The sequence below is a fragment of the Labrus mixtus genome, chromosome 15 (genome assembly GCF_963584025.1).
Source record: "Labrus mixtus chromosome 15, fLabMix1.1, whole genome shotgun sequence".
In the NCBI taxonomy this organism is placed as follows: domain Eukaryota; kingdom Metazoa; phylum Chordata; class Actinopteri; order Labriformes; family Labridae; genus Labrus; species Labrus mixtus.
Genome location: NC_083626.1, coordinates 15,932,992 through 15,953,975, shown reverse-complemented (window position 1 = coordinate 15,953,975; position 20,984 = coordinate 15,932,992). Strand labels below are relative to the sequence as shown.

The following is a 20,984-nucleotide window of genomic DNA, read 5'->3' as shown; positions in this document are numbered from 1 at the left end:
GGTCTGGTCGAGCTGTGTTTAACAGGAAAGTATGCATGTTTTCAGTTTGTGTTGTGTGTGGGCTTTCTTTAATGCAACAGGGGCTTAATTTTAAAATAGCTCATCAAAGACCCTCAGGCCCTTTATTGTGTGATTTAGAAGTGAGATGGAAAATCTCATGGAAATATTTTCTAATAAAAAGGGCACTCTCTTGTCCTAGCTCTCTTTGTGCTTATCTCGCTGTGAAAACAGAAGATTTATGCACAGTCTTCATACTCCAGTTTATATGTTATTCTGATAAGACCGGCGAGGTTTGTGTGCGTCTGTGTGCTTTATGAGTGTTTATTGAGGCCACAGATTGTAGTGCTGCTCACTGGAGGACACAAACACTCTTCCGTGGGAATGCAAAGTCCCACCAGTTCCCAATCCCATTCCTTATCTCCAGCATTCCTATATGAATGATGCATATCCCCTGAACTGAGACCACTTGACCACTGTGCTACATGAAACCATATGCAAATAACATGTGTTCATGTGCACACTGTAGGGACCTGAAATTAATGAAGTAAGGGTGAATATTAAAAGATAAAGAAAGAAAGAAAGTCATGCAAAATTTAAAAGGAAATGAGAACTTTGAAATAACAAAACAGCATAAATAATGACTGCATAGGTTACATTTCAGTATAACTCTGAATAAGTGAGAGGTGAAAGTGTGTGAGAGCGATAGAAAGGTGGTAGCGGCGGTGATGTTGGGGGGTCAACCTCAGGTTTTGCATACTTGACAGTGTCTCTAACACACGGTCTGTATGCCAACACCACTGCGTGTCCAACTGTCTTCCCACCTGCCAGACTGTTCACCTGACTAACCTGGACTGCACCGGGGCCCTGCCCATGGGTGTGGACATCAAACAGAACTTTAAAAGACTGTTACTCATTACAAATCATAGAAAACATAATCAGGTGTACCTGAAAAATAAATTCAAGAACAAAACAAAAAATGCTTGAATCATATGTTCGCTAATGTAGTGTGATTCATGAATATGGTAGGGAAATGTTGGCCTCTGCTTCATTATTAGTTTAATTGCTGCAGAGCATACATGTCTGTGTTGGAGGGGATTATGTCTTTGTCACTTATCACTAGACTCAAACACAAACATGCACACACACCTTTTAGTCTAGGCGTAATGGGGAATTCCCGATAAGCTGCATGTGTACAGGTGATTTGCGTATGTTCACTAATCTAGGAGGTTTGGCTATAACTGTAAACCCACCACACCTGGACAATCACACTAACACACACACACACACACACACACACACACCCACTTACAGTCCCTTACTCATCAGCAACTGATGCCTGTCTTGATAAGCCAGTGACCTCACGTTCTAATGGTCAACATTGTTTGCATCTGTGGCCGTTAAACACAGCATGTGACTCAGGTGCTACTTTGGCAAATGATCAAATCCTTGTCACTATTACACACAGATGTGCACGAACACACACACACATTATGGCCCTGAAATAATGTTATATATAGTATGCAGAATATGTCATGTCACTCTTATTGTAGTGGAAGTGTGCACTATCTTATCTTTTTTTTATTGTTACACATTTACTATTAAATATCCGCCCCTCTGTAAATCCTTTCAGCCTATTCTTAGATTTTAATTTTTAGCCTAATTCACTTATTTATATTTGACAACATTTAAAGACATTCTCAAAAGAACAGCTCAGACAAGAATATCCCCTGGATATCCTCGTAAAACCACCAGTAATCAGGTGTCACCTGCCGCACTCATTGTCTTTCTAAATTCAAGGGTCCGATGTCTCTTTGTTCTTATCACCTTGGCTCAGTCCTCCAGGTGCAAGGGGAGTTATAGGAATCCAAACCGTCACACTGAATCACTGAATGATGAGGGTTTTTCCGAAACACGTTTATCAAGTCTTTTTTATAAAGCTCTTGAGAAGTGTCATTATGTTTGGACCATGAAAAACATTTACTGCTACTCCTGCAGCTACTGCTGTTTCCACCACTAATACTGTGCTGCTTATACTTCTTCCATTACAATGAATAGCCCCCAACTCAAAATTTAAACCCATCCACTTCTGTTTTCATGACCTTAATACATTGTTGTGGAAATGCACTTGCTGTCTTTACAAGAAGATCGATGTCTTCAGAATGAGGACTTAAGTCTGAATTTAGTTTAAGCCCCCTTATTGCCTGACCGTTAAATCAATGCACATTGCTCTAGGCACACCCTGAGTCTATCATGCACACATCGAGGCAGATTGCCATGTGGACAATATCGCTTCAAACTGTAAAGCTTGAATTGTTTTTTTGTTTAAAAATGTCCAAGTTTAAGTTTGTACAAGTTTAAAAATGTATGGACGAGAGGACACGTGTCTCCAATACTGTCTTTTGATTGAACTTAGATCAACCATGACCTGGATGATCATAAACCTTCAACGAGATTAGTCCTGAAAGGTATTGAATGTAATAATTATTACCATGATGATCTGTTACCTATTCCATGTCAAAAGTAAACTAAAAGTGATTTTAAAAATAGTTGTAAAGGTCATTAATAGTTTGACCAGACAAATTGTTAGATGTCAAAGTATAGGTTTACTAGGCATTAAGTATTTATGCATTAAACCCACAACAATATGTATTTTGCACAATGCAATTTCATCCAGCGGAAACCTGTTGTGGCTGTGCTGTTTGCATCACTGACTGCTTCAGGTCATGAAAACTGAGTTATGATATGGGGCTGGTGGTGTGGTAACGGATGATTGTGTCTACATTCATGGCCATTACATCCATAACAAGATACACTAACTGGTGTCATAACATCATAAAGATTATGACCACTCCGCAGTTTGATTTGCGACACATGGATTCTCTGTCATCCGTTGTACATGCAGCTAGCATCTTCAGGGTTAAGCATCTGTGACATCATGAGCATCAAGTACGGGAAATTCTCCTGATATTTCACGGAAGCTAAATCTCCACCTTGCATAACGGGTTTCTCAACCTGTACTTACTTGAAAAACCACCGCTGTAAGATTGCATGAACAAAACATTTGAGTGCAGCAATCAATGCACGATTGTACTGCCAATCAAACCAACATCAAATGGAAGTATGGGTTTGCCTTGTTTGTTGCTGCACATGAGAATATATGAACAAGGTAAAAAAAACTTTGCATCCAAGAAAGACAGGAACATTTAAAGTGCATGGCAGTTTATTCATGTGCATGTTAGCGTGTGTGTCTGTGTTAGTGTCAGTTGTATTTCTGTCTGTTTGTGATTGCGTCACTGACAGAGGTTCAAAAGACTGGATTATCCCAGACGGTAAGCCTTTCCCACTTGGGGATATCACAGGCACTATGTGCTCACCTGTTGCACTGTGTCAATCAATTTTTCTGACAGTTTAACTTATAACTACGTTTGAGTGGACAAATGCACAGGTACATGCCCATATCTGAATATTTTTATGTGTAAAAAAAAAAACATACCATGTTTTCCTCAAGTCCAGAAACAAATCTGAACAACTTTGACATATTAACCTTCCTTGACCCTCAACAGATTGACAGAGTACACGGTTGTTACATTTCAGTGTGATGAATTTGTACACTAAAACTTTCCAAGTTATAAAGTTACTGATGACATTTCTGGAAGCTCAGTTTGACTTTTGATCATGTAGAGATGATAGCACAGGAATAAAGCACAGTGTTTAAATACACCTCTCCCTTACAACACATTATATATCATCAGCCCAAGGAGGTCAAGGACTGCTGGCACTTTTATTTTGACACAGCTTATCTGGCCAAAGTGCAACAGACAATACTTACTACATTTTACTTTACAGTGTATTTCTTAAGGTTAAACGTATATTTATCAATATCAACCTTAGAACCCCTGGCATCATTCTGCACATATTTGAACAGTTGGGTTTAGAGCTGAGCAGATTTACACATCCTGGGGCTGTTTCAGGAAACTAACTTGGAAACCCCAAAGAGAGAGAACCAGTTTTCAGGAAACTACTGGTTCAAACCCTCATCTTTCATAATTTTACTAACAATAGTATGGTCTCATCTAGAGGAGGTTCCTTTTTGTGTTTACACACAAAAAGGAACCTCCTCCATCCAACTCAGAAAATAGCATTATCGAAATAAACTATGAATGATGTCATGTGTTCTTAGTGTGGACTCTGATGCAGCTCTTAGGGCTGTTCGCCTCCAGACCAAGGCTTAAGAAGAACGTCATTTTCATGTAGCGGCATTAGAAAGTAAGTTTAAAAGAATTCTGAATGTAAGATAAGTTATATTCACATATTGAGCCTGGTAAGGTTTAAGGGGACGGGGGTTACTGTATTTCAATTTCATTCAGTAACTAGTCAGTAAGTGTAGCAATTGTCCAAAACAATATTGTCCAATTACCATTACACAGTCATCCTTTACCTAAAATACTAAATTACTTCTTTGGAAATATTGTAGCTGCAGAAAATACAGCCAGTTACGTACACACTTAAAAAGTTCCTAACATCTACTGGTACGTATAACAGCTTCACTATGTATTGTCAAATAAATAATTGTATGTTTATATACTGTTTGTAGATCATAAATTAGTGGGTTGGTACCAACTTAAATATAAAGGTCCATATAAGAGGGCGTCAAATAGCTTAGCGGTTATACCCTGTGCACCATGACGTCTATAGTCCTCGTCACAGCAGCCATGGGTTTGAATCCAACCCCAGCCCTTTGCTGCATGTCATATCCCTCTCTCTTCTCCCAGCATTTCCTGTGGCCCAAAAAAAACCAAGACAACAAAAAAAAAGAGAAAAATGAACGTGTAAGAAACATGGTCCCTGTTTGGTCTTGTAGAACTCTTTTCTATCAAGTAATGTTCAGCCAACTTCAAAATTAAAGGAATTCTCACTTCTTCTTTTAGGTGATGCATACCAATTTGAAACAAAACAACTTGAGATTGGTGTTAACATGCATTTAAATGGATTGTAAAATGCATACAAATGTGATGGAAAATGTGTAGGATTTTTTATTAATATGCATTCCAAATGTAACCATCCATCTTTCATTACAACACAGGGGCAGTTATCCCAATTATCCTATACGTTCCCTTTCTGCTCCATCTTCTCCATCTCCCGGTTTTAATTATCACTGTATTGTTCCGTCTGCAACACTGTGTCATGTTTGAATCCACTTTCAACGTGAAGCCAAAGCTAAAAAAAAAAAGAAGAAGCTACTTCATTATCTTCCCCTGCTGCAGAAGAGAAAACGATAAGAAACCACAGACAAGTTTTGATTCCATGGAATAAAACCTTTAACTCCATATTGGAGCTGTTATATGAAATAGACAAACCCTCTGCCAAGAAGATTTTTAGTAAAAACCACTCCCACTCTAATTTGTCTCATGGCCAAAGTGGGCTGGCCAAAAGTGTACAAAGACTATAAGAGAGATGCTATCCAGGTGGAGCATCATCATACAGGTGAGCTTTCACATTCTCATATCTCCACCTGCCTGATGATAACACTTCACTGGACCAGAAACAGGAGTACACACCGCCGACTGAACAAGGTACAGAAACCTGCTTTCTAGAGCTCAATCAATGAACTTCTCACTTTGTGTGTTTGCTTTGAGTTGTCACATGACTCCATATCCGACTGTAATAAGTTAGAGAAGTATGTGTGTCAGAGTCTTTTCACTTCTCTGTTCATTATGTGAGTGTTAAGCCTTGATTCTGGTGTCTCACACGAGTGTTTTTTCTTTCCAGATTGTTCTTTAAATTAAATATGATGGAAGAGATGGAGACGGTGAGTCTGATGTTATTTTAATGTATTTTGTCTATTTGTATTCAGCATGTTAATGATAAACAAAGTTTACATTTTTAAAATAATCTACATATTTCAGTCACAGTTTGCTGTAATAATCTTTTTGCACCGTAACTTGTTTGTGTCGTCTAATCGTAAAAAGGTCAGCAGCTCAGAATAGCAGCTCAGCCGCACATCACTGTTACCTGAATGTTGCCTGTGCTGCTGAGTGCACAAGCACTTGCATAAATTTGCCAGTCAAACTAAAAGACACTGTCACAGTGTGGACTCATTTTCAAAACACAAAACACAGCACACACATCACGTTCAGTATCAGACAGTTCACAGCTGAATATGAGCACCATAAGTGTGTGTGTGTGTGTGTGTGTGTGTATGTTTGTGAGTGTGTGTGTCATTTATTTAATGTTTTACTTGTGGTCGAAAAATGTAATCTTATTTTAAGAGAAATCACTGCTGCTCACATGCAAAATTTCAGAGACGATTCAAAGCTCATTTCTCAGAACATTTCTGAATGAGTGCCACTCTCATATTAAGACCTATGCGCACAAAAGTGCATCCCAGTGGAACAATAATGGGTTATCATGAGGGGGAAAAAACAGCAGGTGTGCATAAACCTTAGGCTACGACTGACACAGGAAAGAGGACACATGTCACTCATCACACTTCACTTCAAGCTCACATGGGTATTGCTTCTGAAAGCTGGCGTCCTCCTCTGTGTTTCTCAGATGGCTTACATGGCCGAGAGGCTGAGCGGAGAGCGTGTCGCCTGGAGCGGAGGAGCTCCTTCCTCCTGCTCAGAGGTGGACCTGGAGGTCATCGAGGAGTACCTGCAGGAGCACTCACAGGAGGTCCAGCGTGTTCACACAGCTGCATCGCCTCAGAACACCATGGGGCAACCAACACACTCCTACCCCCACCAGGGCCTCAGGATCATAGGTTAGTGAGGTTTTTGGCAGTAATGACAAAGGACAGATGAAGGGGTTTTTTTTTTTTCAATGTGTGTATCTCTTTAACTTACTGTATCTTTTGCCTGACTTTATATAGAGAATAGCTGGTCAGGTCAGCATCCTTATGAGTGGGACTGTGACTCTCATACTCCAAATGAAGAATATGAAGATCGAGTCCTGGCCCCAGTCTGGACTAGTCCCCATGAAAACCAGTGGGTGAGTTCAAGAACCTCAACCTTCCATTGAATTGGAGCTTTTGACATCGTTCATAGCTTAATGTACTGTAACAACACACTACTGTGTGAGACATTTTAGAATTCTGAGGCTCAATTTGACTTGTATTGACTCTTTTCTTCATTCATGAAAAAGCTAAATAATTGTCTTGTTTTATTTAATGATCAGGTGTATTCTTACGAGGTCCCGGCATACATTGACTCAGACTCACAGTCCAGTTGCTCCCAGTACCAGGACTACCAAGATTCATCATCACCTTCCTCTGACAGGGTAGCAAGGAAGGACTCCATGAATCTTGCCCCCCTTTCAGGTACGCAAACAGCATCACCCACACTCAATATATACCCATGCACTCACTCACACACCTTAGCCTAAGTCTTTTAACACTGTAGAACTTCCAACATATCAACACTGCAAACCCTTGTGTGTATAAAGATAATAAATATCATGATTTCTACTGGGGCAACAACATGCAAGTTCCCACATACGCACATAGTATGAGTCATTGCGACCTCATATCAGTTTTACATCCCCTTACTCCTTTGCAGGAAAGAGGAAGGAGCGGTTGTTCCAGTTCCTATTCGAAATGCTCCAGACGCCATCAATGCGGAGCTGCATCTGGTGGGTCCAGTCCTCTGCCGGCACATTTCAGTTCTCCTCCCAAAACAAGGAGCGCCTGGCTCAGCTGTGGGGACGAAGAAAGGGCAATCGCAAGCCCATGACCTACCAGAAGATGGCCCGGGCGCTGAGGAACTACTCTCGCACTGGCGAGATTCAGAAGGTGAAGAAAAAGCTCACCTACCGGTTTGATGACAAGACGCTGAGGGGGCTACAAGGAAACTCTAATATGGTGTAGGAGGCATAAAGGAGGTGTAAAAAAAAAAGAATAGGAATAAAATAAGCCAAACAGATATTCAGGGAACACCATGGGTTGGAGGATGAATCTCCTTCCTGCTTATTGTATTTATGGCATGCAGAAATATGTGAATACTGAGTATTTGTTACAGTAGTGTATGAAAAATGTAAATCTGAGGTTTCTCTCCAATAAGACCACATTCAAGATGGTATAATAGTGAACTGGAAATCTTTGTTTGGGATGCTGGCATTAAAAGTACGTAAATCTTAAAGGTTATCACTCATATCTACTTTATAAGTAGAACTTAAATCATTCTAAAAAATGTAAGTTGTGCTTTTCTGTTAGATGTGATTTTGTTTTGCAGATTTTCAACAGATGAAAGCTCTTTTTTTCTTTTTCTTTTATGTCTTGACTTTTGTTGACATGTCTTTTTGAAGATAAAAATCCATCTCTCTAGCTCTCTGTCCGTATTTATTTGAACAAAGTAATGTGCTGCTCGTATCACCTAATCAAACACAGATGTGCTTACACACCAGTGTAAACACACACCTCGCGGACACACAAAAATCCACTCGTAGCCAAAATTGTATGCAAAGTAAGCATGCATTAAAAAAAACCCGCCATTAAAAAACAGACCTGTTAATCATCACCATCTACAAAGTCCACTGACACAGGACAGAAGTGCCCTCACGAAAACATATTGGTGGTGTTGACTGTTACCTTGTGCTATGTAGTTGCTATGGTGAAACAATTTCATTTTCATAGGCAAATCTCGAGGTCACACACACACTGAACACAAATGACATCCAAACATAATATCCAGCGCATATATGGACTATCATTCTTGACTCTGCAGGAGAGTCTTTACTTTAGATTTTTGTTTCTGCGTCTTGTCACAAACTTTTACAGTTTTAAATAAAACACACTAACAGGCAATTCTCTACATTTACTCAAGTACTTATCTTTGATTTTATTCTACTTTATTCCAAACACATTTGTAACTTGTTTCATAAGCTCGCTAGATGATTCGCAGATTTAGATATCACATATAAAACATGATCAACTTCTAAAATGTGACGCAATAGGACAAATAAAACGACACAAAGCATACAGTATAAAGTAGTTCGAATGGCTTTGTAAAGTTAAAACATTCAAATTCTACTTTCAAACACATGCAGTAGTGATACCATACATGTGAAAATCTAATATTCTTAAAGGGGTCATTTTAATATTTTGAGTACCTCAAGCTGTATTATTATATTACATTAAAATGTGACATTGCTCAATCAGAAGAGACCACTCCTCTAAGCGCGCTGAGGCACATTCATCAGTGAGGAGAGGATTTTCACTCCCTGATTCAACACAGATGGCCTCTCTCAGTGGAGTGCACGCCTGTTGTTGTGTGCGTGTGCACAGAGAAGCGCATGCGTGTTTGCATATAAAAAGCATCTGTTCAATTCTTTTTTTGGGGGATGTATAAAGCCAAGAGCTGGAGGCAGGAACAATATCTAAACAGCAAACACAAGATTATGTTGGACTGCTGTGGAATTCATCCCACCTGCAAAGAAACCTGCTTCATCAAACTTAAAAGCGTCTCCGTCTTCACTGGTCTCCATCTTCAGTGATGGCCGAATGGAGCTGGGTGGTCTACACGGTACTCGAAGTGCTGATTGCTGTGACCTGTTGCCTTGGCAACGTGTTGGTGGTGTGTGCGGTGTGCATTGGCATCAGGGATTTCCTCCACGAGCCAACTTTTTGCTTCCTGGTGTCCCTCGCGGTAGCTGACCTGCTTGTGGGCGTGGCCGCTGTGCCCCTGGCTGTGCTGTTGGACGGCTGGGTGAGCCTGACCCCTGACCTCTGCCTACTACTCAGCTGCGTCGTGCTCGTGCTGACTCAGGCCTCAGTGCTCTCACTGCTTGCCATCGCTGTGGACAGATACCTACGCCTTCACACCCCGCTCAGGTGAGGCACACATACTGTAGCGCTGTTCCACAGGTAAAGGAGCTTTTCTGTCTTAACATGCTTCCCTCGTGATTTGTAGATACAAAGCCTTGGCTACGCAGAAGCATACATGGATTGCAGTTTCCCTGTGTTGGACTCTTTCCTGTCTCCTGGGATTCACCCCTCTGTTTGGCTGGAACAACTCCTCCTCCAAAGCACCTGGCTCCACCAACTCCTCTTCCCTCTCTTCTCCTCCCTGCAACTTCCTCTCAGTAATCTCCCTCCCCTTTATGGTCTACTTTAACTTCCTGGGATGTGTAATGGCACCCCTGCTGGTCATGACCCTCCTCTACACTCGAATCTTCTGGAGTCTGCAGGGCCGTCTTAAGGAGAGCTGTGCCCAGGCTCAGGCCTCTCTGCTCAGGGAGAAGAGGCTAGCCTGCTCGCTGGCTCTGGTTCTCATTTTGTTTGCTGTCTGCTGGATTCCTCTGCACCTGATGAACTGTCTGCTGCTGTTTCAAGGCCCTCAAGCTGTGACACAGGAGACACTCTATGCAGGCAGGTCTTTTCCTCTTTCACGCGTGTTTGCAAGTTTTTCTTCATGTATCATCAAAAATACTCACCAACAGTTATCATGAGAACTAATTAGCGAATGCATTTCCCAGGTATTCTCCTATCTCATGCCAACTCAGCAGTCAACCCTGTGGTCTACGCCTATCGCATCCCAAAGATCCAGCAGGCCTACAATCAAATATGGAGGCACGTCCTTGGAAACATAAACAGTTTAAATGGGGATAAACAGGTTTGTCGACCGAGAACAAGCAGCCAGGCCAATCACACGGAGACGTGTGCATCGAGAGAGCGGAGCTAACAACAAAGGGACGAAAGTGTTATTTTAAGTCCAATGTGGTTGAGTTCATGGGACTTGTTTTTATAAAGAGTTTTCAAAAAAAAAGAAACAACAGAAAACATAGATATAACTGTGTTAAAACGTCTTTATTACAAATGACCAGCTGAGAAGAATACAGGCAGCTTAGGAGTTTTTAAAAATGTCAAGACTCCAAATTGCAGTGTTCTGTTTGAATGAAACGTCTCATACTTTAAATTTAGTCTGCCATTGCATTCAGTTGTCCCTTGTCTGCAAACTTCATCTAATCAAAGCTGTATCATGAGTCTCCATTAGAGGGTGCTCTAAACTAACAAACTTATTAGCTGCTGTTGTACACAAACCAAGATGCCAAAGACAAAATGACATTAGGAGAGCAACAATTTCAAGATGTCAGTCATTTATTGTTGGACAAATTTGAGACAAAGTATGACTTTATTCAGATGTACACATTTTAAATACATTACTACATTTCTGCTTCTACGATTAAAGGTGAAACCCGGCCGTGAGAGCGTGTCGAACATTCATGAGTGTTCAGTGAGCTCCTCGGGGAAGGCAATAGACTGTATAGTTATCACCTGAGCAGGTTGCTATCCCACCCACCAAACTATACAACCTACTACCTCACCCTGAGAGAGCCCAAAACAAACACGCCACACGTTCACATCCATTTGGTGAACAAGACGCCTTATTTAGCTGCTCTCGAGTTGGAAAAAGAACACACAACAATTCTTTGTCAGAGCGGATTATGTTGATGGCTGCGAGCGTCTGTTTTGATTGGACAGCACGTTGCCTGATTGGAGACGACAGTCGGCGAGCAGCTGACTTTGCTGTCTCCTTGGGAAAGACAGTAGATTGTATAGTTATCTCATAAAGAGGTTACACAACCCCACAACTATTCAATCTACTACCTCAGCCCCAAGGACAGCATCCACGTTGCTTCAGCACCAAAGATCCGCAAAGGTAACTCTCCTGTAATGGTACAAAGAAAGAGACAGAGAGGGTTATCTTACTTCGATATTTGATTCTGTGAAATACAGGCAAGATAAACTGGGTAGGACTGTACATTTTGATGTTTATCCTCGTGTTATATTTATATATATATATATCGTGTTTCAATTCAGTCCCAGGAAAAAAAAAGGAGTGTATTCGTACTTCTCGGCTAAGTCTGTGTCAAATTCTTTGATTTTCGTTCCTGGAAATGGTTCAAAATCACGACTTATGTCTCAAAAGCCGCTAGTCCTTTACTGCCAAGATTTTGAGAAAATTTATCATTTCTTAACAATAGAGGACTGTCTGAGATTTTGCATATTGGCACATCCTCACCGATCAACCGAGCTTTTTTTTTTTTTTTTTTTGTGCGGCGCTGAATGTCTTTCTAAAACCTGTTCCATGAAGAAGAAGAAGAAAAAAATCAAAGACAAATAATTTAACGGTAAGCAGACATTGGAAAGTGAGAGCGCTAATGTGTGAAAGCCCAACAAACAACTCACTGGCTTCCTGAGACTCTGGCATGTGATCGAAAGAGGGGAGAAAAAAAAAAAAAAAAAAAAAAAGAGCTGCTCGACTCTGTGCCAGGAATTCGTTTCCGTTTTTGCCAAAATCTGAGCTCATTCCAGTGGGCTATTCCTGTGTAGGCTGGCTGCTGCTTCTCAGACGGAGGTACACACACAGATGCCTGCAAATATGGCTTCAACCAGCTGCCTCTGATTGAATACAAGGCTGGTATTCTGCCCCCCAAAACACAACAAGGAAACACAAAATGGCGTCTCGTACATCCGCCATTTTAGGTCTGCCTAAAGCACTATAGGGTCTACCTTTTAGTGTTTTCTTTCCCAGGTCTTACTTTTCCAGGATTCCGTGTGCTCCATTGTGAGGTATGGAGAATCAGTCCTGTGCCAAGAGCTGAGATGAAGCCAACAGACCCAGACTAACTCACGAACTGTCACGAGTACAAGTGAGATAGCACTCACAATAGATATCGGACAGCCGAAAGTTCACAGAGACAAAGATCCATCCCTTCAGCATTTTTACATTCCTGTGATTGTCTTGCTCTATTAAAAGCTTGGGCTTAAGTTTAATCATTTAACATTGCACTTTTATTTCAGGGGCAAAACAGAATTGTTTGTTTTCGTATGTATTCTTTTTTCCCCTCCAAACTCTTGTGTGAAAAAGATTGGGATGTGCCAGCAGGTCAACATGGCAGCAGTCGAAGGGTTAACGAGAACCAGACTGAATACCATACCCGGGCCTCAGATACACAGGGTTAGGAGTTGAACTGCTTGCATAAATTAGAATACAGCCTCATCCCCAGAGACTTGGTTCAGACCGGCCTATAGTTAGCATGCAGTAGACCCCGCTAGTCTGATTACTGAACACCAGACAGACAGACATGGGGGGGGGTGGGGGTGGGGGGGGGGGGGGGGGGGGGGGGGGGGGGGGTTATGTTGGCATGACGCCCGACTCTTCCTCTGTGCCAGTGACAGATCCACAAGCTCTGTTTGGTCGCCAAGAAACGTTTACTGACTGGAGGGCAAGGGGAGCAGACTTAAAGCGATATGACACAGTTTACTGAGGGAATCGGGTCAAATTGATAAAGATTTAACAGGAAATCTGCGCCTGGCCCGCCATGACAAAAAAAAAAGAAAAAAAAGCTTGAAACATTGAATTGCTTATGAGGAGGACTCTTGAATGTTTCAAAAACACCAAGACCGAACATGATCAGTTATGTGCGCTCTATTGGGGGCTGTTGTCTGTGATTATGGAGTATGGATAGCGACTAAAAGGACCACCCCTTGGCACGGCTGGGTCCAATCATTTTCATTTTCAACAACTTCCAAATTAATCAGAGGACCTTGTGAAAAGATGACAAACAACAAACAATCTTTTATAGCTCCTCACAATCCCCGTCTGTGAATCTGTCACATGTGGACTATACTTGCATGGCAGTAAATTCATATTAATAGCATACTAGGGGCGCCGGTGGGTTAGTGGTTAGATAATGCGGCCCATGTACAGAGGCTGTAGTCCTCGAATCAGGCGGCCTGGGTTAGAATCCGACCTGTGTCTCCTTTCCCGCATGTCATTCCAAACTCTCTCTCACCAATTTCCAACTCTATCCACTGCCCTTGTCTCGCTATAAAGTCAGAAAACGCCCCAAAATAGATCTGAAAAAAAAAATAAAACAGTATACTAAAAATAAGCCACGAGACAGACCTTGTCCTCTCTTGCCCTCTGTTCACGCTGCTATGCAGTGCACAGTCAGGATATGTTTTTCTGGAAACAATTTCCTGTTTAAGTGCGTTAATCTTCCTATGAGTGAAGGTTGCACATTTTTTTTAAGGTTTTCCATAGCCCTACGCCAGTTGTACTGTCACACTTGTATTTTATCCCTTTCAATAAGTTTGGAACATATCTTCATAAACAGCAGGTATAGAGCACATGTCACATTCAAGGTAACAATTAATTTAAATGAATTCATTTTTATAGAAGTGCCACAACAACAGAATGGAAGGCCTGTTACCTATCAATTATTTAACCTATTGTTCATTTTTGTGGATGTAATTCAAAGAACAAAAGGTCAATAATCTTTGTGTACGCAAAATATTTTACCACTTTGTCATATTGACCTGCAAAACTCAACAAAATGACCAAAACGCGCCATCTTTCACAAATCAAAACCAATGCAAGAATATCATGAAAACAATGCAACCCTGAGCTTCATTTTCTTTGTTGCTAAAGGACACAGGATTCGCCTGAATTTTTTTCACCAACAACATAAAACGCAGAAATTAATCAGCAAATCCCCAAAACACACACACAGCGCACTCAGTTGCCAACAAAACTCCTCAGAATTGGATCAGATTTTCACAGGAAGCAGAGGCAGGGAAATACCTATTGGATTTCCTGGTCCCTTGGTCCGCGAGACAGGATGAATGCTTGGCAGACACAACGTACGGGGCACCAGACAAATGGCACAGGTTCTTGTGTGTTTCTCCTTCTCTCTCTCTCTCTCTCTCTCTCTCTCCCCCTGAGCTTTGTGCCAAGAATGGGCAGTGTCTGTGTGCCAGGAAGAATTTCAATGAGGGAGGAAGGAGGTGGTGATGGTGGGCAAGGAGGAGGAGCGGTGGGGGACCTGGAGTTAGCAGGGGAAGTATGCCACACAATAAACGGCAGAATGCAGAATTCCCACAGTTAAAAAGAGGCGAACGGATGTCTTGCCTTACACGTGTCCCGTCTTAATCTAGAGAAAATGTGTGCCCGGGCATCTGGAAGATACAAAAAAAAAAAAAAAAGAGGACTGATCCTCAACGGAGAGCAAGAGCGATTTTATCGTACCTGCTGCTTTTTTCATCCTCCCCACTCCCTGAGGAATGTCTGATTCCAACATTAAAGGACGAAGGACGGGTGCGCTGAGCCTCTTCCGTGCCCACTTGGCAAGGTGCCCGCTCTGATGTTCTGTATATCCTCATTAACCAAGCGCAAACACACAAGGCTCATGCGAACACTTATGCATGTATACGGAAACACACTTCCATATGCATGTGCTTAAGACAAAACCAACGCAGACACAACACAGAACAGTTGGCTGACCTCCTGTACAAGAAAGGAGCTCATTCCATCTGATCCTGATAGACTTAATTAAATAAAATGCTTACCATGAACTCCTCTGTTGTGCAAGCTCGTGGGCTACACATATACATATGCGTGACTCGCAGGCACTACAGCTAGGTAAACCTGTCAGGCAGCATGTTTGATGAAAAGATAGCATGACCCAGATAAAGGAGGAATATAAGGGAGCTATTGTGTGACTCACAGTTGCCCACAATCATTTTAACCATAAAGTTAAACAGAAGTTGGCCCAAGTTAAATATTCAATATTTTAAAAAAAAAAGGTGGCAGGGAGCTCACACGTATTCCATTTTTTTAAAACTATTCTCTTTAGATTCATATCCATCACTTAGGATTTTTAAAACATCAAAAATGCATGTAAGCAATATGTATGTAGGTTGTCTTTCCAAGAGGTTGCATTTAATCTGAAAAAGAACATTTAAAATCAGACCATATGAAATTCTAAAATCTCTGAATGAAGGAAAATACACTAAAGGTTTCTGTCCTCCTCTTCATTTACTCTCTCTGTCTCCCCTCTCCTCCTTTCCACTTGTCTTTGCTTTTGCTAATGTGCTGATGAGCTGTGTGGTTACCATGGTTTCAAATGTTTCTGATATCTCAGATGCCTTGCCTGGCATGTTGCTACACGCCCACATGTTACAGCGTTCACTTGTGCCACACAGCGCGGGCTGTACACAAACGAGCACATGCACACGCACATGCAGATACACAAACAGAGTGTGCGTGCAGGAGTGCAAAGTGCTGTCTGTCAGGACAGAGCAGCTGCTGCTTCCTGCATGAGAGGAGAAACTTCCTGTTGCCTCGCTGCAAACCGCGGCCGGTCAGCCAAGATATCAGCCAATCAGCTCTGTTGAGGCTGTATGCAGGAAGTTAGCATGACTGCCTCTAGGAGAAAAACTCAGAAACATTATGAGGCAACACGATAAGTTCATCTGAGGATAAGAGAGGGGCGGGGAAAAGAGCTCTCCCACTCCTATCTCTCTTTCTGTCTCTGTAACCCTTGTTCTCTCTCGTTTTCTACGGCTTCTTTCTTAATATTTCTGTCCTCATTAGTGTTGCATGACAATATACTTAAAGTAAGGTTCTTTCGCTTCTTTTTCTTTTTAAATTATAAGCCCTTGAATGTGACTGCAGAGCAACTGAAAAGACAGATGCTGATGCAGAGAGTATACCTACAAACTGTGAGGGGTATGTTGAAAGGGTCTGCCCTTCCACACTGCTTTTTTAAACACGTGGCACGAAGGCGCCATCTTAACACCGACCTGTATTTAGATCAATATAAAAATTAGCAGTCCAGACTGATTTCTTACTCAAGAATCAATGTGCGGATAGCTCATAAAATGAATCGTTAGTTTTAGAAGAAATATGAAATGGGGTCTGAATCAGTTATCACATCCTGTTTTGTCTCGTTTATTTTTATATTTGTTTAATGGAATTCTGGCGACTGGAATGAGATCGTAATGACAAAATGCCCTTTAAATGAATAGTATGCTTGTTTACTTGCAGCAGAGTATGATCGACATCAATCAGACAAACACGTCTGTTTACGTTTAAACATTTTTTTCCCCTTTTTGAAATGACATAGAACTACTGTAGAGCACGGGAAAACAGTTGTGATTCGTGCTGTACAATCTGCCCGTTTTCTTTACATCACCTGACCTGACCTCAGTTTCATTTCTGCACCAGTTTCCTCTGAAGTGCAAAGTATCATATTCACACTAGCCTTTGGCACGGTGTGACAAGACAAAAAAACGCAGAATTGCACCTTTAACGACCTGTCACACCTCTTGATCATTGATCACACACACACTGACACGCTTGATCGTGTGAAACAACAGCCGCCTATCTGTGCTCTTACAGAGGCACAAAGTGCAAACATTCGATGAAAGGGGAGGAGAAGCAAACAACATTGCCCTTTTATTAGCTATAATGCGTGATAACAGAACCGGACTGTCTCTTGTGTCTGGTTTAAGCAGCTCTTCGACACTGTTCGGAAGCAAAACTGGCACTGACCTCGACACAACAGCCAGCTCTCTGGCTCTGTCGACCCTCTGAGGTCAGAAAGAAGCCTTGAAGGCCTTTCGTTCCTCCTGCAAGCCTACAAAAAGACACCTGTTCAAAACAAAATGCCACAGAAAGACTGTTCACCACCCTGTCAGACCCTGCTGTCCTGAAGCAGAGACGGGGAGAGGAAGAGGGCGACAGAGACAGAGAAAAAAAGAGTTACTGGAGGCAAGAGAAAGGAGATGGTCAGCAGGGATTCGAGGAGTCCCTCAAAGCTGGAGAAAAGTTTCTCCTGCTATATCTATTGAGCCAAAATGGCGGCGAGCGGAGTGCAGCGTGGCAACAAACGACGATAGACACATTTACAGGATGAAGACCATGATGGAGGACAGAGGAAGAGGGCGAGAGGAACCCGAGGAGAAAGATTATAGGGCAGTGAAAACGACTTGGAAGAGGTGTCGCAGGATAAAAAAGAAAAATACCTGGAGCTTGAACATGAGCGGCGGGCTGGGCCGGAGGACTGGAGGAGAAGAGGGCCGTGATGGCGGGAAGAAGGGAAAAGAGAGGAGTAGAGCACACCCTCTGAGTGCTACACCCCTTTCCCACAATCCCCTCCTACTGGCGTGAGTGCGTCTGTCGGCACACAGGGGTGACAGAGGGACGTCTGCTCACACTCAGCCCTACAGGATGCACACAAGCCGAGATATGAAACTCACTGTGCACAGCAGAAACGAGAAGAGCTACACAACAGACTCAGAACAGACTCACATTACTTGCAGATGCGTATGACAAAAAAAAAAAAAAAAACACAGAGACACGCAGAGAGAGGACACTTTAAAACACGAGCACACATATAATCAATTCGCCAGCCTTTGGATCGCCCTCTGCTCTGCCCTGTGCTGTGTTTGCCTCGGTCTGCCTGCCCACTTTGGCACTGCTGCCAAGAGGGAAGGGGAGGGAAAAGGAGGGGGGGGGGGGGGGGGGGGGGGGGGGCATCAGGGGAGTGTAGAGACATAGAAAAGAGGAAGGGAGGAACAGGCTGTAGCGAGAGAGGCGGAACAGAGAGAGGAGGAGTCAGAGAGAAGGAGTTAAGACACAGAAAGAAAAGAGAAGAAGTGTAAACTGTCACGGTGACACAGAACAGTGTCACAGTCTGATTCACACTAATTCTGTAACATCCAAAATGAAACTCTCACCTCGTACTTCTACTATCCTGCAACTGAGACACTGCGAGAGACATAAGTAAATCCAAAACACTTCTGCCATATTGTTCCGTCTCACCATATTTTTTACAGTAGGTCAAAAAAGCGAGCTTGCAATTTGGACTCTACTCTGATGGACTTGTGTTCTCTCGCTCTTGAAGGGGTTTCTTTCAACATCTTAATTCTGCCTCCTTTTCTCCGTGTCGCCCTTTATCCTTCTGTCAATTCATGCTCTCACTCTATCAGGGGATGATATCTGCCCTCCTCGGTGGGAGGGGTTTGGAGACTTCAGCTAAATGAATCAATGAGCGAGGAGGGTGGACATTTCAGAGAATGTCACTTTTTTTTTTCGCCCCCCCCCCCCTCCGGTCATTGGCATCTTTCCCAGGTCTCCCTCTGCTTTCTCACACCAGCAAGACAGTTGGACAGCAATGCAGATCTTGGATCAGCGAGCTGTCGCCTCTAGATGACCTCAATCATTAGAAGAGAAAACATAAATCCATCTGTTCATAAATGGCCGACCTTCTCTATAGCCCACTTGGGGGCCAATCACTGGCGTTTGAGCGGGTATCCCAAGTCGAGCCAGCCAATCGGAGCTCACTCCTGAGCTGACGTAATTTTGAAATAAAAAAAAAACAGGAATGATGTTCACCCTTCCAGAGCAAAACAAAATATTTGATCTCTTTTTTAAACTTACATCAAAAACTTGAAGACAAAATCAAAGCGTGTTCTTTCTTTGGGGATTGAAAAAGTCAATTCCTCGTTGAAGCTGCTGTAATACCTGAGTTATTGAGCACACATTTCTTGAGGGCTCTCCCGGTCTTCGAACTCTCACCGCGGAGACAAAACAGACCACAAAAGTCCAGCTTCCCTGCTTAAACTCCACGTGAATCTGTTTCTCGAAGTTAGGACAATGGACGCACACACACACATTCATACTGTACATAGGCACATACACACAAACACACATGTGGTGCGAACAATCCGGTTCTTCCATGGAGGCTCAGATTCAGCCAGCAGGTTGGACAGCCCCTAAAATCTGACGTCACGTCTCCTTTGTTGTTTATGCATTTATTTCTCTCCTCAGCTGAACTCTCTGAACCCAAAGTCTCTCCCCCCCCCCCCCCCCCCCCCCCTCCTCCTCTCTCGTCCTGTCCTCCAGCCCTACACTTACCCCCTGCCACCAAAGGCGGGCAAATACAGTATGGCTTTAAAAAGGAATAAGAAAAGACAGAGAGACAGACAGACACAGAGAGGAGAAAGAGAGGGAGAAAGGGGGGGAAAAAAAGCTTTAGACGTCTCTCTCACTTTTTCTTTTGCTCCTTTTCTTCTTTGATCGCTCCCTGTGTCTCTTCCTGCTTGGCTTGTAAAAGTTTCAGCTGCACGGCGGGCCGGCCTCTTTTGGCAGCCGTCCAACTCTTGACGCTCCTGTCCCCTTGCAAGAGAGAGAGAGAGAGAGAGAGAGAGAGAGAGAGAGAGAGAGAGAGAGAGAGAGAGAGAGGACAAATATAGTCACACAGCTAGACTGTTCCGTACAGTTGTAGAGGCAGATGTACTCTAAATGCACGGCAACCATATTTATTTCCTACCAAAATACACAGGAAGAGAGAAGTTAGTGACTTTTCTTCAGCATTCAAAATAAGCAACAGTGAAGGGTTTTAAAGTGTCATGTCAAATACGAGCTTATGATTGCTGGAGATGTTGTGGATCGTTTTTAAAAATGCCTCCGACATAGATGCAATGTTACATTCGCCTTTAACCAAGTGTGACGACTTATCTGATAGCAGTGTTTTGCTGCTCACACCCAGTTCACACAGGGACACTCTTCTCCTGGTATCAATAACATGAGCATCTCAGTTTCTTGCACAGTCACGACATGCACAGATAACACTAAAAATTCACATTGATAAACATATAGCTATGGTGGCCTTGGTTTTGCACATATCTACACATGTAAACATACAGACTAAAGACATGCTTCAAGTACTGTATGTTCAGTTTTTCTCAAAGGTTTTATTTCATCCATTTTCCTGAATATAATGTAAATAATATGCATTTTTGATCACCCTGTCTCAACCAGTCTTCCAAAAAATAAAGTGGTGTGTTTTTCCTTATTGCAATACTCTGAACGAATAATAAAGGTAATCAGGGCCAGTTTATGAGCTACATTTTGTGAAAGAATGGTCAAGTAACAGGGGATAAAATAACCCAAGAAATGTATGATCAGTGGATAAAAAATAACAGTAATCTGATTTACAATAACAAAAAAGGCCACAGTAGTATATCCATTGAGTTATTGATAAACTGCAGATTACCAAAATATGTTTCAATTATAATTTCTTGAGAACAATGAAGACACACTGTAAGACATTTTGCAGTTTTTGTTCAGAAATTGTGTCAAGCACTTGATGAATTATCCTTTTTTTTACTCACTAATTCCTATATTTAAAAAAAA

The 20,984-nt window shown here is 42.3% G+C and overlaps 2 protein-coding genes and 1 long non-coding RNA gene across 4 annotated transcripts; 2 read left to right on the top strand and 1 right to left on the bottom strand.

Annotated features, from left to right (window-relative positions):
* The first annotated feature begins 5,452 nt into the window (after window positions 1–5,452).
* On the top strand, window positions 5,453–8,800 carry LOC132989875 (transcription factor Spi-B). Its single transcript, XM_061057791.1, has 6 exons — window positions 5,453–5,573; window positions 5,770–5,809; window positions 6,553–6,763; window positions 6,872–6,990; window positions 7,177–7,318; window positions 7,557–8,800. The coding sequence occupies exons 2-6, from the start codon at window positions 5,789–5,791 to the stop codon at window positions 7,862–7,864; spliced, it is 801 nt and encodes a 266-aa protein (XP_060913774.1). The 5' UTR covers window positions 5,453–5,573; window positions 5,770–5,788; the 3' UTR covers window positions 7,865–8,800.
* A 483-nt stretch (window positions 8,801–9,283) lies between these two features.
* On the top strand, window positions 9,284–11,200 carry LOC132989719 (adenosine receptor A3-like). The gene is made up of 3 exons (XM_061057498.1): window positions 9,284–9,826; window positions 9,906–10,363; window positions 10,471–11,200. Exons 1-3 carry the CDS (start codon window positions 9,489–9,491, stop codon window positions 10,674–10,676), a joined length of 1,002 nt encoding a protein of 333 aa, XP_060913481.1. The 5' UTR covers window positions 9,284–9,488; the 3' UTR covers window positions 10,677–11,200.
* LOC132989720 (uncharacterized) lies at window positions 11,075–20,096 on the bottom strand. Of its 2 annotated transcripts, XR_009675938.1 has the most exons (3): window positions 19,838–20,096; window positions 17,810–18,007; window positions 11,075–11,663 (listed from the first exon to the last, which is right to left on the bottom strand). It is a non-coding gene; the product is annotated as an uncharacterized LOC132989720 (long non-coding RNA). The 2 variants fall into 2 exon arrangements; XR_009675937.1 differs by lacking the exon at window positions 19,838–20,096 and having other exon boundaries at window positions 17,810–18,224.
* Window positions 20,097–20,984: the final 888 nt, after the last annotated feature.

What these genes read in the sequence shown, in the direction of transcription:
- LOC132989875 (XM_061057791.1), top strand. Translation starts at nt 5,789, where the DNA reads ATGATGGAAGAGATGGAGACG. An exon ending in CCAGGGCCTCAGGATCATAG is followed by an intron (nt 6,764 to 6,871) that starts GTTAGTGAGGTT and finishes GACTTTATATAG; the next exon opens with AGAATAGCTGGTCAGGTCAG. An exon ending in GAATCTTGCCCCCCTTTCAG is followed by an intron (nt 7,319 to 7,556) that starts GTACGCAAACAG and finishes ACTCCTTTGCAG; the next exon opens with GAAAGAGGAAGGAGCGGTTG.
- LOC132989719 (XM_061057498.1), top strand. Translation starts at nt 9,489, where the DNA reads ATGGCCGAATGGAGCTGGGTGGTCTACACGGTACTCGAAGTGCTGATT. An exon ending in CGCCTTCACACCCCGCTCAG is followed by an intron (nt 9,827 to 9,905) that starts GTGAGGCACACA and finishes CGTGATTTGTAG; the next exon opens with ATACAAAGCCTTGGCTACGC. An exon ending in ACAGGAGACACTCTATGCAG is followed by an intron (nt 10,364 to 10,470) that starts GCAGGTCTTTTC and finishes TGCATTTCCCAG; the next exon opens with GTATTCTCCTATCTCATGCC.